Source organism: Manis javanica, chromosome 10, assembly GCF_040802235.1.
Source record: "Manis javanica isolate MJ-LG chromosome 10, MJ_LKY, whole genome shotgun sequence".
In the NCBI taxonomy this organism is placed as follows: Eukaryota; Metazoa; Chordata; class Mammalia; order Pholidota; family Manidae; genus Manis; species Manis javanica.
Window position 1 is genome coordinate 83,938,293 of NC_133165.1, and position 16,370 is coordinate 83,954,662.

The following is a 16,370-nucleotide window of genomic DNA, read 5'->3' on the forward strand; positions in this document are numbered from 1 at the left end:
AACAGTTCCCCTACCCCTTTCCCAGAGCCCAGGCTTTCCACAAATAAAAGCAGTGCCATATATGCCCACCTGCTTAAACAGTTGGTCCTCCTTATCAGCTGCCCTCCACCTTGCTATGGACTCAGTTTCCCCATCCTTAAGAGAGTCAAGGGGGCATAGGGAAGGAGGTTACAACTTCCATAAGGTTTAGAGGTCAGTCTGGAGTGGGTCATCAGGTTGGAATTCTTCATGGGAGAAATACAGACCTGGCTGGACTCCTGGGCTCAAAAGGAGGATCAGAGAGGCTTGGAGCCATGTTGCCCCCACCGGCTGGGAGAAAGGTTGGGGGCGGGGGGCGGACAGAAACCACACCGGGCTCAAGTTTCCTCTCTTGGCCAGAAGGGGCAGGAGAAGAGGAGGGCAACGGGGAAAGGGGAGGGTTGGAGGAAGGACGGAGTACTCAGGCTGAGGGCTTCAGACAGGAGGCTGGTGTGCAGCTGGCAGGAGTGTCCACACTCAGCGCTCAGCAATGGCCTGGGGGCGGGGCACGGCTTGTCCCGGTTCTCAGACGTAGCAGGGATACTCACCCGGGAGGTGTGAGCCCAGCCCAGCCTCCCTAGAGACAGCACCCGGAGCCTCTTCTCTCTTCACCCTGCTCGGACCCTGCCACAGGTGCCTGGGAGGTGGAGTGGGAGGGGGATTACAGGGGGATCCAAGGGGCAGGCAGGGAGGTAGAGGAGGCAGAGGGAAGAATAACCAACTTTCCACACATTCCTAGGAGATCTCAGGCCTCCCCAAGCTGCCTCCCTGGTTTTGGAATTTGACATCTTTGGGAACTCTAGGGGAAGAACTAGATGGCCTCTTGAGTGCCCTGGATTCCTGGGGTGAGAGGCTGTGGATGGGGATGAGACAGTGGTTCCCTGTGGCCCCCTGAGCTGGTGGGGAGTGACTCTGACCAACCCTTCAGCAGGCTGGATGTCCCGGGAAAGCCCATAACCCTCAGGTATAAGGTACCACCCTTTCCCTTACTCCAATATATTGTGCTGCCCTGGCCAGCCAGCTGGGAAGGTTTGGGGGAAGCTGAGGAATTGATGACACTGAATGCCTGGATGGCTGAGAAGTAAGTGTTGCTGCAGCAGGATGGGGTGGTGGGGGTAAGGGTGCTGAGCTTTTTGCTCCTTCTCTTCTCTGGGCCCAGGGCAGTAGAGAGCAGCCAGAACTGAAAGGGAAAGGAAGGCATCTGGGAGAGGAACTCACTCCCAGTGTAGTTCCTTCTAACTGGAAATTGTGGTAACTTGGGAGGTAGGGAGCTGGGAGGCAGTAGAAGAGAAGAGGGCGGGTATCAGACCTGTTGGGGGTGGGATTCTCTAGTCATTGGCTCCCATAGGTCTGGAGTTTGGAGTTTAGGGGCTGAGAGACAGGATAATGAAACTTGTCCCTCTCTCCCTTGTTTACCATACCTGTTCAAGTCATGGATACCCCCCATAGACTAAATCTCACTCTGATCAAATCAGTCTCTCTCCCCAGTTCCACAATTCTGTTTGTTTCTCTGTCTCACCTCTGTGTCCTTCTCCTTCTTTGAGGGAATCTTTCTAAATAGTTTGCTCATCTGCCACTCTACACCCCAAGTTTTACTGATCCCTCCCCATCCTTTCACTGCTTCTACTGACATCTGGAGGGGGAGTGGCCTAATAAGCCTCAGAACAGGGTCTCAGAGGCAACTCCCCCCACTCTCTCTTTCCCTTGTCAAGGGAGGTAGTACTCTAGGACAGCAGTTGAGGCCAAATGCCTTCCTCTTCCCAGCATCCCTCCCCAAATGGTCCTCATCCTTAAGCATAAAGCTCCATATAACTCTGAGCACTCAGGGACTCTGATGGTAGGACAGGACCATCTTTCTGCGCAGGACAGGACCATCAGGATGAGAATAAAAGGAGGGTGGATCAAAGTACCTGGAGATGGCTCCAGTCCTACCTGAAACATGATGGTGGGGAGTAAGATGGCTGTGTGGCCTCAAAGTGCAAGCTAACATGGAAAGTGGGAACTGTTTATTGTAAAAGAAAAGGGATACAGGAAGGCCCACTCCACTTTCTCAGTATCTTTCCAGTTTCTGCATCCTCTATGATGTTCTATTTGATTTGATTCTGACTACACCCTCCTCATTAATCTATACCACTAGCTGCCTTCGCCCCCTCCCCTCCCTTCCTCATCTTCAGAAAGGTAGGCTCATGAGACCCAGAGGGACTTATGCTTGAGTGTCTAGGGAAAAACATACTATTTCCCTTGGTCTGGTGCAAACTTACACTGCAGCAGGGAGCTAGTTGGAGCTGATCCAGAGGTTCTCTCAGCTCCCTCTTCCCCAACTTTCCCCAGTGACCCTTCTGGATTCTCATTTCCCTGTCCCAGGGTAAGGGGGAGCTTGAGCTCCTGGTCTTCCTGAGAAAGGGTTGATATCCAGTCTCTGAGACTGGGGGAGTCTTGAACCTAGGTCAAGGGTCTGAAGCTAGGAGAAGTCTAGAGATCATTTGGCAGGCTCCTTTCTGGCTTTGTGTTCTTACCTGTAAATCCATAAGATTAGACTAGTTTCGTATTTTTGAAGGTGGGTGGGCCTCTGGCAATGGAAATACTTGCTAAAATGCTGATTGCCGGGTACCTGCAACTATGAATTCAATTCATTAGGTCTGGGGTGGGTTACAGGACTCTGTGTTTTGGCCAGTAGTCCAAGTGAATGTGGCACACCATAAAGTTTGCGACTGTCTAAACTAGATGCAGTCTACTGCCTCTCACAGCAAGGAGGTTCTCCAGTCTTGTCTCCATTTAACAGAAGAGACTGAATGTGAAGCGATTTGCTCAAGGTCATGCATCTTGAAGGCCAGAGAACCTGGTCTCCTGCCTCCTAGGGCTGGATCTTTATACTGCACCTGAGTCAGATCTAAGAAGATAAAAGGAGGGACAAAAGGTGGGGGTTGAAGGACTACAAGGCAAGAGTCATTGTCCCTGCCCCCTAAACCCCTTCTCCATTCACTTTGCCTTTGGGCAATTTCCGCCAGAACCTGGGTGGGGAGGGTGGGGTTCCGGTGTTGAAATGGCATCCTGGACAGACATAAACACCCCACCCACTCTGCCCACTGGCCAAGGGCCTGTGGCTACACCAAGTCCAGCTCTGGGGATGGCACTGTAGCAAAGGGGTAGGTGAAGGTCTGGGGAGATCCTTCTTCAAAAGGATAATTTGTAATTCTTACTAATTTTGTGGCAAGTCAAAGAGTGGATTCCATATTTAATAGCTGTGATAGGCCATTCTTGTGGTGATCTAAGGTCATGCAATTTGAGGTCATCCAGTTCTATCCTGTGTCCTTCGGTAAGTTTCCCCCACCAATTAACTTATATGGCAGAGGCAGGGTACAGTGTCTGGCCCTAAATGATCAGGAGGCCCCTGCCAAATCTACTTGGAATCTCTTGCCAAAGCAGGGAAAACAGATGCAGGGGAAGATGGCTGTCAGGGAATAGGGAGGTAGGATGAGAAAAGGGGCTGATAGAGAAGGGAAGATGAAGGAAGGGGGTGAGGTTTTGCTGAGAACGTTAAGCTGTCCAAGCAGAAAGGGACCTCTGAGTTCAACTTATCCAACTCCCTGGTTTTACGAAAGAGGAAACAGAGGCTCAGAGAAGTGTGATAGCTTGCCCAAGATCACACAGCTGCTTTGTGACTGACAGGCAACTGGAGCCCAGATCAAAAGAAAAGGGGCTGAAAAGGAATGTAGGTTTAGGCCTCTAAAGTGATACTCTCCAGAAGAGGAGAAAAGAGACTGAGTTTCCACAGAAATAATCGACTGATGTAGACCACTACCAGAGGCTTGGAGTTTGGAGACACAGGAGAGGGATGGGAAGGTGCCTGGGAAGCAAGAACAGGCTAGTAGAGTCAGCCAGTACAGGTTTCACACCTGAGTCTAATATTTAGGAGCTTGAATCTCAATTCCTGAATGGACCTTATAAGGTCTTAGTGAAAATCAGTCTCATAAACTAATGCTTGTAAAACACTAGCACAGTTCTTGACAAATGGTTAATAAGTTTTTGCTATGGTTGTTATATTACCTTAGAAGTTGGAAAAAAACCCTGGCTGTGTGGCTGGGTTATGGCCAAGATGACCCTGTGGGGACACAGGGCAGAGGTCCAGTGTCTCCAGGGACCAGTCCTCTTTTGCTGCTTGCAGCTGATAAACCTCTTATCTGGTCCAGGCAGGGGAGCCCAGGGCAAGGATAGAAGGAGAGGGCAGGGCTGCTATCAGCCACCAGGCCTGGGCTGTATCTCAGAGAAGGGGAGGAGCTGTCTGCTTGGTCTTTCCCACAACACACTCCTTGGGGATCCCCAAGCACTCACCCTCATCTTGGGAAGAAAAGACTGGGATCCTAAAACTGAAGACAGTAGAAAAGCAGGAGTAATCTCTGATGCTGCTCCAGAAAACTGGAAAAAAAATTCCAGAAGATATGACTTTTGCCCCAGCCAGTGATACAGTTTTGGGGAGTAAGAAGTAGGGGAAAGAGAAGGCATCATCTCTGGGAAAAAAAAAAAAAAAAAAGGTAAAGACTACTACCTAAAAAAAAAGGAATTAACTATAGTTAGTTATATAGAGAGTAGGTGAGATGGAGACCATACCTCAGAGACTTTCTAGCTTAAGGAGTTGGTTGAGGAAAACATGGATGCGGGGGATCTGTCCTCGCAGGTGAAGTTGGAGGTAGGACAAAATTGCCAATCCTTACAGGAAAGGCCCTAACCCCTGTTTCTCCTCTGATACAGGTTAGTTACTGGGATCATTTGAGCTTTGGGGGACCCTGGACCAGGCCCTGGTCCAGTAGGATGCCCCCGTGTCCTCCCCAGCAGAGCAGAAACAGGGTGACACAGCTGCCCACTCTGGAGCTGGGTGAGATGGAACTGACTTGGCAAGAGATCATGTCCATCACAGAGCTGCAGGTGAGTGGGGTTGGGGTACAGAGTTGAAGGAAGGTTAAGCAGGGAGTCTGGCTGAGACTGAGGCAGGGGGATGGAGCAAATTGGAAATGTTTCAGGCACTGGAAAAGGAAGAGCTGGAGTAAGAGGGAGGTCTGAATGGAAGACCAGAACATTAAGGGAGAAGGGATGTGAACGAGTAGGGGATAGAATGTGGGGAAGGAGGGATCTGATTGGGGGTGTAAGCTCTCTCAGCAGCCACTCTGCTCACATCTCTCTTTTTCACCTCCTGCCCCGCCTTCCCTTTCTCACCTTCTTCCCTTCTCACTTCCCTCTCCCATCTTTCTCCATTTCCTCCCCCTGCCCTCCACAGTTGGGTCCCCTTCCCCCAGGTAGCAGAGCAGTAGTTCAGGGGCCTTGGGAAGGGGGGTCAGACTATGCCGGGGTCCTCTCCTCCTGCTAGTTGGACAAAAGGGTGTCTGTTGGTCTAACAATGATGCTTTTGTCCCCAGCTGGGCTGGAGCAGGGTGGCTCCCCAACATGGGTCGGGGGCCCTGTTTCCATCATGTTCTCTCCTCCTCTCTGCACCTGGGCAGGGACAGGGACTGAAGGGGGCGGGTGGGGTTTGTGCTGGCTCGCCAAGGTGCCTCTTAGCCCCCAGACCTGGTTCTGCAACCACTCCCTTTCTCTCCCCAGCCTCGGTGCCTGGGCCCCCAGGATCTGCCCTAAGCCCTCCTCCCGCACAGCAGCTCCCTCTGCTGGGCAGCCAGGGCATGGTCAGGGTGTGAACTTGAACCTTTGACCCTAGATAATTGCAGCAGGAAAGAGTTTCAAGGAGTCATCTTGGATAAGAGCTCCTTGTCTTCCTGAAGGAAATTAAGGAACATGAACCATTTCAATCCAGTAAGAACTTCCCTTGGTGAGGAGATGCATAAATGTTGCAATGTTAGTCCTTTCTAAAGTCTGACTTCAGTGACTTCCACTCTTGTTTAAGCTGCTTTCTCTTGGAATAGCTGCATTGCAACTTTACAAGAAGCTTTCAGTGATTTTTAGCACTTTTCAGTTACCCTTGTTATTATCTCACTGGGTTTTTCAGAAGGACCCAGCTTGGTCTTGAGAGTGGTTTCTTTTTCTAAGCCTGTCTCCAAACCTCTTTGTGTCTTTTCTTGCAGGGCCTAAATGCTCCAAGTGAACCATCATTCGAGCCCCCAGCCCCAGCCCCATACCCTGGGCCCCTGCCGCCCCCAACTTACTGCCCTTGCTCAATCCACCCAGATGCTGGCTTCCCCCTTCCTCCACCAACTTATGAGCTCCCGGCACCCGCTTCTCATGTCCCAGACACCCCATACTCATATGGCAACATCACCATACCAGTCTCTAAGCCACTGACCCTCTCAGGTCTGCTCAGTGAGCCCCTCCCAGACCCCTTGGCCCTCCTGGACATTGGGCTGCCTGCGGGGCCACCCAAGCCCCAAGAAGACCCAGAATCAGACTCAGGATTATCCCTCAACTATAGTGATGCTGAATCTCTTGAGCTTGAGGGGACAGAGGCTGGTCGGCGGCGTAGTGAATACGTAGAGATGTACCCAGTGGAATACTCCTACTCACTTATGCCCAACTCCTTAGCCCACCCCAACTATGCCTTGCCGCCTGCCGAGACCCCCTTAGCCTTAGAAACTTCCTCAGGCCCTGTGCGGGCCAAGCCCAATGCACGGGGGGAGGCAGGGAGTCGGGATGAGCGGCGGGCCCTGGCCATGAAGATCCCCTTTCCTACGGACAAGATTGTTAACTTGCCGGTAGATGACTTTAATGAGCTATTGGCACGGTACCCACTAACGGAGAGCCAGCTGGCACTAGTCCGGGACATCAGACGGCGGGGCAAGAACAAGGTGGCAGCCCAGAACTGTCGCAAGAGAAAGTTGGAGACTATCGTGCAGCTGGAGCAGGAACTGGAGCGGCTGGGCAGTGAACGGGAGCGGCTTCTCCGGGTCAGAGGGGAGGCTGACCGGACCCTGGAGGTCATGCGCCAACAGCTAACAGAACTGTACCGTGACATTTTCCAGCACCTGCGGGATGAAGCAGGCAACAGCTACTCCCCTGAAGAGTACGCACTGCAGCAGGCTGCTGATGGGGCCATCTTCCTGGTGCCCCGGGGGACCAAGATAGAGGCCACAGACTGAGCTGGCCCAGAGGGGCAGGATTGGTGATGGAGATTTCCTTCATTCCCTTCTGATAAAAGTACTCCCCAATCATGAGGCCCAGGAGGAGCTGAGTTCTCCAGATCAGGAGGGGACAATGTTGGAAACCTGGTATTTGGAAGGTTCAGGATGTGTTCAGTGAGGATTGCCTTGAAGCAAGCGTGTGAGGGGAGGGCTGGACTCTCTCTTCCAAGATTCAGCTTCGCAGGTCTCCAACTTCCACCTCATGTTTGAGCTTTGGTATATAAAGCACTCTACAGAAGCAACCTTCCACAGTGTCTTCCTTCTCAAGAGAGGGTGATGAAGCTGAGTACTCATCACAGCTTACTGCTTGTTGGTGGGGAGGGAATCCTGCTGCACTCCTTTCCCCTATAGCTCTGTATGAGAGGTACACATGAAGTTGAGGTTTGAGCAGCTGGAGATTTACTTTCATCCCTCTTTTCAGTGCCAAGGGCCATACATCATGGCCCCCACGTGGAGCTGGGATCATTGTCAAAGCTAGCTACACCCTGCGAGATCCCTGAGGTTTTTGTCTTTTTTAATCCTTGGAGCACAGAAAAGCCTGGCATGTCCACAGTCTTTTTTCTCCTGCCTACTCCTGTAGGATTGCCTAGCTCAGGTCCTGACGTGCTGGGTCTCTCAGAGGACTAAGCAAGCTGCTCTGGATTGGAAGAGAATTTGATTGGCTGTCAAAGCTTCAGAGGATTTCATATCCAGGCCTGGGTAACACCTGTTCCGAGTGGTGTATAACACACGTTGGTGAAATTTTCTCCCTGGTTACATTAGATCCTGCCCTATTCTTGTTTTGGGAGTCCTCTTTTCTAGATCCTTATAAAGACGTAGGGCCTTTTGTTAGTCCCCACCGCACCAAACAATTAAGCCTCAGAATCCTTTATGTCAAAGTCCAATCAAAGCTTCCCAACACCCATCTTCTCAAAGTTAAGTTGTTCTCAATCTTCTCTGTCACTGAATCACACAAATAACCACTTTAGGGTGTTTTAACTTCTATTCAATTTTACTAGCTCCATCCCAACGGGGAAACTTTACTTCCTAGTTGATATTACAATTCTGAGACATAAAAACAAGACAGGAATGATCAAAGATGTAGAATGGTCATATGTACAGATTCTGGGAGAGGTCATCTCTTGGCTAGATTTAAGAAAATTTAAAGCTTTATTCTTAATAGATCTTTAGACAGTTCAGACTTGTCAAGTTTTTCCCAAAAAATTGAAAATATAGGATCATAGGATCAAGTTGTAGTTATTCAGAAACTTGATCACCTAAGGGATAACAGATTTTTTCACTTCTAACCAAGCTCTTAGCAATGATAACTCAGAAGCAAAATTTAGATTCATCTACTCAACAGGTATTTGCTGAGCACCTAATATGCTCTACACGAAACAATGCTCTCTGGATACACTGAGGAAGACCATCCTACAGTTTGGTATGTCTACCTAAAACAAAAGGTGGGACATACTATTTGAGTGACCTGGATTATGTGATCCAGAAGTCCTAAGGACCTGAATTGAGGTAATTCAATCTTTCATCTGAAAAAAAGGAACTTACTAACAATTTTAAATGTCGACCAGGTAGGAAAAGAACACAGAATGTGACTGCAGAATAAACTTTTATTGGATAGGAATGCTTTTAGCTAACTGGTAGCCTGAGCTGTCCTATCCCTCCCTTCAAACCATGATTAGATTATGCAGAACATCTGGTCAATTTCAAGCAACAGATTAATCAGTTGTAGAAGGACCTATGGGTTCACACACCTTATTCCCTACCTCTTGCTAGGATGAAGAGAGGCTGGGAGACTTAAAATGCTGTAGGGTAAAAATAAGCATCTGCTTGAGGGTTATGTTGCTTCCTCATCAACCTTTAGGTTACCTTAAGACTTTTCATATCAAGTACATCTTTTCTCCCCTAGATTGAATTTATTTAGCTAATTAACACTGAACCTACCCATCAGAGATCCACTAAGCCCTTTCAGAACCTCGACAAGCGTTGCAATTGTAAGACTCAGAGCTAAATACAGCTGTTCGCTTTTAATACAACTTAGCTTTCCTGCCACAGGAGCTAGTAAAGGGAAACGTTCAGGTACAGCACCAGTAACTTATAACTGAGTGAAGATTGACTCCTGCTGGGTCATCTATTTTCTCATTTCACTAAATGCTGCTGCTGTGATAAACCTTCATCTACACAGCCATCAGAACCACTTCAAATAGCCCAATCCTTCCCAATTTCAAACCTGTGGTTTTCTTTAAAGCATTTACATTCTACTTTTCCTTCAACTGCTGGATTCAAGATGCAGTGATTACATACTTACAGGAGGATCCCTTAGATTATAAGGACCCAAAGAAACACTGGTTAAGGAAGGGGACTGACTTTTGACTCTGCTAAAAATGCTTCTGCTTTGAAGGACAATGAAAAAAAAAAAGTAAAACCAAAAGAATTTTTTCTGCCAGACATCTGATGTCATTAATGCCTTTAATTCCCATTCCCCAACTTGAAATGGTTAAAGTATGTACAGTATCAAGCTATTTAACCACAGGTATCAGAGAACAAAAGAAACAAAGTCAAAAGAATTTTATTTAAAAAGTCCATTCACAAAATTGAATGATTACATTGAAACTGCAGAGCAGCCAGTAGCAACTGCATGGCAGTGAAAAATGAAGTGCACAGTGGCTCAGATAAAGGTTGTCCTCACAAGGATGTTCCTGCAGAAAGAAAAGATTCATATAATCAGGTGAAGGATTCTACAATCACATCCATTCCCATTAATGGAAACCCAGTTGCTTTAGTACTTTTTTGCTGGCTCATCTACTAGACCCCAATTTTCTGGTTCAAAGGCACTTTGTGATTCTTAGTTGGTGATACCAAACATTACTATTACTTTATTCAAGCTTACCTTTTAGCCATGAACTTGGATAGTTGAGTCTCTGTTTTTTTTTTAAGAGTTGATAAAGCCTGTGGTAGCAGACTCCTCCCTAGAAAAGTAAACAACCTTTAAAACTAGCTCTTTAGTGAGACCAAGTCCCATCCCAGGCTAAATCCCCCACCCCCACCCCATTAATTGTCCACCCACCTCCCTCCATCCTTTGGGGAAGATTTTAATGCATTACTTTGAGCCATTATTTTAAAGAAATGGGTCAAAGGTAGGAAGGAAATAGATAAAAATTAAAGGGCCAAAAAATATGTATCACAGTAGAAAAAGTTAAAAGTGCCCACTTCCTTCAGTTGAGAGCCACAAAGACTAGGGTGTCAATTCAAAATAAATTAATCTCCAGAAAAACCAGGTTCAGCTTAACTGGACTAGTTTTGGCTCAAATTAAGGAAAATATAGCAAAACTGGATTTTAGGTAACTATTATGTATGTAAGTAAAATCTGTTCTTACCTACCAGCATAGCAATAAAACCTTTTCTCCTGGTTCTGAATGCTAGTCCTAAGAGCCAGGTGTGCCTTACTCTTGTCTGCCTCCTTCCTTGCGATGATCACTGAAAACTTCACTCCCTCCTAGCTTTCATGGAGCGTGCCGTGCCCGCCCCTGGCTTATCTGTACTCCACATACCACAAGTGTCTACTCTCAGCTGTAGAGTCTGAGCTCGGAGCCATTCGCGCTATACTTGCTAGCAGTTCCTAGTAGCTGAACATCTCTCCTGGATCTTTAAAGGCATTGTCACGAATCCTGAGGTATCTGCAAACTCCCTCAATAGTTAAGGTTCCACCTGCCATTGCAAACTCAGCCAATATAAAAACCCATGGAACTACCATCCACTTTCCCACCCACATCCACCCTCCCAAACCCACATCTACCCACCCTCCTCCCCAAACTTCCAAGTAACAGACCCATGGGATGGAATACACAGTCCTACAGGGATAAACAAATCTCTATGCTACTAGGTACAATGGCACTGAAATTGAGGGTACCAAAGGGAGGGAACCTATGTACAAATAACAATGACTAGGTATTAAGTAAATGTTAAAAAAAATAAGTTTAGAAATCATTTTCTATATACAATTAACATTTTAGAATAGTCGTGATCTTGGGCCATATTTAAAGGAAAACTGCAGTTAATTATCAATGTAAGTAGATATGATTCCTCACCATCTCTGTAATTTTTATCTCCGAACAGGTAATAACTAGTGTGGTTGATCTACAAAACCTCTCTAAAAAGGCCCACCCAACCAAAGTTAAACTGCAATTTTCCTTTAATGCAAGCCTGTTTTTGTATTAAGAATTAAGATATTTCTTACTGGTGCTGGTCAGTTTAAAAAGGTCTCCCAAACACTTCTAATTTGTGGACTTATAGGGTGGCATCAGCCAGCAGCTGGTTTCTATTCTCTGGCAGAGTTTTGAACTTGAATTGTGATAGAAGCATTGAACATCATCAGGGGCAGTGGGCAGGGTAAAGTCCAAAGCTCTGCCAGTCCCAAATCCATACAGTTGTCATTCCATTCAAAGGATATTAAATCTGTTTATTGATTACACATGATAATGGATGATACACAAGCTTCATTCCCATCTAGTTTTATCTGGTACCATAATTCAATTTAGATATATTGCATAGGATGTGCCAACAATCAATCATATTAATAACCAAATAAACTACATTGACTGCTTAGGTGACCCTTTTAATGGAACTCCAGGTCACAACACAGTATAACTCAAGTTTAACTACACCAAGATTTCTGGAGACAATAGCTTCTGTGCCCAAGCAGGTAAATTCTGAATGGAACCTGGCATTGTCCTGAAAGAATTCTAACTTCACACTGTTGGGGTAGTTTACCAAGATGGCTTCAGAGTAGACTAACTTTACACAGCACATTTAAAAAAAGACACATTTATTCAGCGTCATGATCAGACTATTACATTTAGCAATCAACAGCATGGGTGCAAAAAAAAAAAAATCTACATTAAAACCCTTTGTTGGAATGCTTTACACTTTCCACAGAACAGAAACTAAAATAACCTGTTATACAATTAGTCACGAATACAGTCCTCGAGTTTTTTGCCCATACACATGAGTATTGTCTAAAACATGTCTTCTTTGTAGCAGCTAGGCCCTGCCACCACTGTGCTTGGCTGAGTTCACAAATCTGTTGTAACCTGTAGCTTCCCTGTCACTTCTCTGGCTCTCCTCTCCTGCTAAGCTTTGTTTCCTGTTGAACAATATGGAATAAAGTTGTTAATCTAAACATATTAAGACTCAAGGCTACAATCCAATAGCAAGTTTTGTTTCCCACAAATTTTGCTGATCTGAACATTAACTCAAAATCCACAATTTTACTATAATCATAATGTTAACTATGTTGCATGGCTCAGCTATATTAGGGTTACTGGGTTTATTATCAATTATAATAATGAAGTCAAAACAAAAAAGCTGTTTACTTACCTGGCAGTAATTAAAACCTTCTGCCACTTCCATAACTACTGCTGCTGCTGGAACCACCATAGCCACCTAAAAATAAAATTTGTTCCTTTAAGTTTCCCAGTATCAATAAGAGCAATCAATACCTTAATTTATAGGATGATAAAATTCAGTTACAAGTGTTCACGCTCACATTTTCCCCAGCTTGATGCTGTTACCAGTAAAGCATTCCAGACATTTAAAATCATTAGTTGTTTACACATATAACACCTCAGGATCCACTGTATTCCTTATCAGTAATTATATAGTTCATACTGCAACATTACATTATAATTGTACCTTGGTTTCGTGGTTTGGCAAAGTATTGGCCCCCACCACCATAGGGGCCAGAGCTTCTGCCTCCAAAGTTTCCTCCTTTCATGGGTCCAAAATTTGAAGACTGATTGTTGTAATTGCCAAAATCATTGTAGCTTCCACCACCTCCAAAATTGCTTCCTAGGAATGGAAAGAGCGTCTATTAGTTGGGGGAAGATGGTAGGTCTCAATTCTAGTGTCAGATGGACAGAAGTTCTATTATCTGTCTTCCTTCCCAAACTCTGGTGGCTCCAATGCTTGCTTATCTTTGTATTTCATCCTTTCTGGGAAAGGCCTTCAGTTGAACAATCCAGGTAAAAATTCACCCAACTCACCATGACATAAGGGTGTATATTCTCTAGCCTTGAAGGCCTTTACCCATTCAGGGGCACTGCAAACTCACTGGATATGTCAACTAAGTGCCTAAGGTCCCAAAGGAGTTAAGATACTAAATCCTGCTGGAAGCTAATCTAATTCCAATGGAAGATGCCACTATCCACTTACCCATCTATCTATTTATTTGGGAGTGAGGCGGCCCCAGCTTAAAGCTAGGAGGAGGTAGCATTAGCAAGCTCATTAAAAAACATTACCATGCAGTGTACCACACACACAATGCTTTTAAGAATATTAAATCCCATTATGGGCATAAACTCTAAAAGGCTAATCTAGCTATTACACCGAGTACTTGGATCACTGGATACCTACCACTACCACCGCCATAGCCGCCTCCGCCTCCTCCGTTGTTATAGCTGTCATAGCTGCCACTCCCGCCATAGCCACTGCCCTGGTTTCCATAACCCTGTCCACCACTTCCATAGCCTCTGCTTTCTCCAGAGTAACCAGGGCCGCCTCCTCCATAACCACCTACAAGAATACAATTCTTCTCAATAAGACATAAGTATTCAGCAATCGAATTCTCTGCAAGCTTAATGGCTTAAAGGCCTGCTCACAGCATGCTGTTATGGTCAGAGCTAAGCTTGTCATGCACTACAATTTTAGTCTCTACTAACCTATTCTAAAGGTTGCCAAAAACCCTTTTAACCTATGTATTCCTCAAAAACTTACCATCATTACCAAATCCATTATAGCCATCCCCACTGCCACCATATCCACCACCACCTCGGCTGCCACCAAAGCCACCTGGAAGAAAGCAGAGTGTTAAACCAGGCATGCAGTGTAGGGACTGTATAGAACCACACCCTTATAAGTAGTGTTTAACAAGCAATTCTTGTACTGCAAAAATGACCTCTGTACTTAAGACTTTAAAACTCTGGTTAGTGAAAAGCCAACTATATTGGGATAAAATGTAACTTTGAAAATGTCTGTTGACAGTTACATTTACCCCCAAGTTGTAAAATCAACAAATCATCTGGAAACAAATTATAAGCGTACTGTTAATTCTTAGTAGTGAACTATATATAACCATACAGACCTCGACCACTGAAGTTTCCTCCACGACCAAAGTTGTCGTTCCCGCCAAAACCACCTCCACGACCACCACCAAAGTTTCCAGAACCACTCCGACCTTAAGAAAAAGAAGTTTTAAGTATTAAAGTCATATAGATTGTAATCACAAAGTTACTTTTAAGCTTTAACTAAGCAATATACCCACCTCTTTGGCTGGATGAAGCACTAGCCATCTCTTGCTTAGACAGGGCTTTCCTTACTTCACAGTTGTGGCCATTCACAGTATGGTATTTCTGAACTAAAAAGTTTTGACGAAAAAGAGAACATGATCTTAGGGTTTAACACACAACATGGAATTTCAAAATCTTTTGCAAATGTCAATCATCTGATACTTACTGACGATCTTGTCTACAGAGTCATGGTCATCAAAGGTCACAAAAGCAAAGCCTCTCTTCTTGCCACTGCCTCGGTCAGTCATGATTTCAATCACTTCAATTTTCCCATACTGTTCAAAATAATCTCTTAGGTGATGTTCTTCAGTGTCTTCTTTAATGCCACCAACGAAAATCTTTTTCACCGTTAGGTGGGCACCAGGTCTTTGAGAATCCTAACAAGAAAAAACTCCCAGTTATTTTTTTTTTAGCAAAACCTACCCCCCAAATCAAGAATGTAAGTTTTTAATTACCCGTAAATGTGAAGTCCATAGTGGCACACTTATAATTGACTAACTTAAGCAGAAAGAATCACTCACTTCTCTGGACACAGCCCTCTTTGGTTCCACAACTCTTCCATCCACCTTGTGTGGCCTTGCATTCATGGCTGCATCCACCTCCTCCACAGTGGCATAGGTGACAAAGCCAAAGCCTCTGGAGCGCTTGGTGTTTGGATCTCTCATTACCTGAGTTGTTAATTCATTTAATACATAGTTAAGATTCCAGAAATTACTGTCATTTCTATCTTGAGTAGGCTAATAGAATATCCTACCAGCCCTTTACACAAAAGAACAAAGCTTTCAGTTTCTCACTACCGATCTAGTGTGTATTTTTAACGATGTCACACCTCCCCTTGCCAATTTCCAACCATAACCCTATTAACCATTTTGAGCATTCAGATTAAACTACAGCAAGACAAACAAAGAAAATCAACCAGTTCTACTGCTCGTTTGTCTCTTGTCCAGTCTTACCACGCAGTCCGTGAGCGTTCCCCATTGCTCAAAATGGCTCCTCAGACTTTCATCGGTTGTTTCAAAACTCAAACCTCCGATGAAGAGCTTCCGCAGCTGTTCGGGCTCTTTAGGAGACTACGAGGTGGGGAAAGAGCATTAACTGGGGATACCGAGAAATACCTTCCAGTTAAGAGAAACAAAACTCAACGTTATGTAGCACGCATTGTTCCTTCGGGTCCCTGCAAGCCACGTGCTTCCCCTCATTGAGGGCGGCGGTATGTTGGGGGCTGGGAAGCTGCGAGCGCATGCGTCCCTACCCACCACCCCCGGCGCACGCGCAACAAAAGGACTTAGCGGGAGGGAGGGTTATAGCGCCAGCGAAAGGGTACAGTTGCTTTTCAAGAAACTCGTTCTCGGAGACAAGGTAAGAAATCTATTTAATGTGTCCGAGTCTTGCCAGGAGGACGGAGCCCGGCCTGATAACTAAAGGTTGCAGGACGGAGGCCTCATGGCGACGAGGACAAAATGGCGACGGGAACTTTGGGAGGGGTAGGCCCTGGCAGGGGCCTTAGAACTGCCGAAAGGGCTGCTGCACAGAGCAAAACCAGGCCTTATTGTACGTAAGCCTGAAAAGCGCCAGGAAGAATAAGTTGGGAGAAGAGTATGTTACTCACCTCTGACTTAGACATGACGGCAGTGGGAGGGGGGGGAACTTCAACGATGCTTACTTGGCGGCGTCCGCGGGCAGAAAGGAGTAAGCGAATGAACGTATCTGCCAGCCTACCTTCGGCCTCGCTTTTTTATCCCGCCTTCTCACTTTCCGCATTGGTAGACTCCGCCTCTGCGTCTCTCTGATTGGATATTTGAAATAGCTTTCCACTACTATTGGTCTGTGGTGCCGTATTACTGTGTAACGTAATCAGTCTTGGCTTTCTACGCAGTCTCCACCCCTTGGCGTC

At 46.0% G+C, this 16,370-nt stretch overlaps 3 protein-coding genes across 7 annotated transcripts in view; 2 read left to right on the plus strand and 1 right to left on the minus strand.

Annotated features, from left to right (window-relative positions):
• Positions 1-420: 420 nt before the first annotated feature.
• Positions 421-9,540, plus strand: NFE2 (nuclear factor, erythroid 2). 2 transcript variants are annotated; one of them, XM_017678591.3, is made up of 3 exons: positions 421-651; positions 4,768-4,941; positions 6,090-9,540. In XM_017678591.3, the coding sequence occupies exons 2-3, from the start codon at positions 4,828-4,830 to the stop codon at positions 7,095-7,097; spliced, it is 1,122 nt and encodes a 373-aa protein (XP_017534080.3). In that variant the 5' UTR covers positions 421-651; positions 4,768-4,827; the 3' UTR covers positions 7,098-9,540. The 2 variants fall into 2 exon arrangements, with proteins under 2 accessions (XP_017534080.3, XP_073069545.1); XM_073213444.1 differs by lacking the exon at positions 421-651 and adding an exon at positions 722-1,099.
• Positions 9,541-9,686: 146 nt separating this feature from the next.
• HNRNPA1 (heterogeneous nuclear ribonucleoprotein A1) lies at positions 9,687-16,239 on the minus strand. 4 transcript variants are annotated; one of them, XR_005058255.2, is made up of 13 exons: positions 16,086-16,239; positions 15,430-15,546; positions 14,998-15,144; positions 14,643-14,853; positions 14,452-14,544; positions 14,272-14,364; positions 13,905-13,979; positions 13,545-13,703; positions 12,825-12,980; positions 12,510-12,575; positions 11,371-11,588; positions 10,024-10,102; positions 9,687-9,832 (listed from the first exon to the last, which is right to left on the minus strand). XR_005058255.2 is itself a non-coding variant. In XM_017678589.3 (11 exons), the coding sequence occupies exons 1-10, from the start codon at positions 16,098-16,100 to the stop codon at positions 12,520-12,522; spliced, it is 1,122 nt and encodes a 373-aa protein (XP_017534078.1). In that variant the 5' UTR covers positions 16,101-16,239; the 3' UTR covers positions 11,942-12,276; positions 12,510-12,519. The 4 variants fall into 4 exon arrangements, 2 of the variants coding, with proteins under 2 accessions (XP_017534078.1, XP_017534079.1); XR_001856018.3 differs by lacking the exon at positions 11,371-11,588; XM_017678589.3 differs by lacking the exons at positions 9,687-9,832; positions 10,024-10,102; positions 11,371-11,588 and adding an exon at positions 11,942-12,276.
• CBX5 (chromobox 5) overlaps positions 15,756-16,370 on the plus strand; it is a 33,317-nt gene continuing 32,702 nt past the window's right edge. Inside the window, exon 1 of the mRNA XM_017678595.3 lies at positions 15,756-15,835. The gene's annotated coding sequence lies outside the window, so the exon portion shown is untranslated. The remainder of the gene's footprint in view (positions 15,836-16,370) is intronic.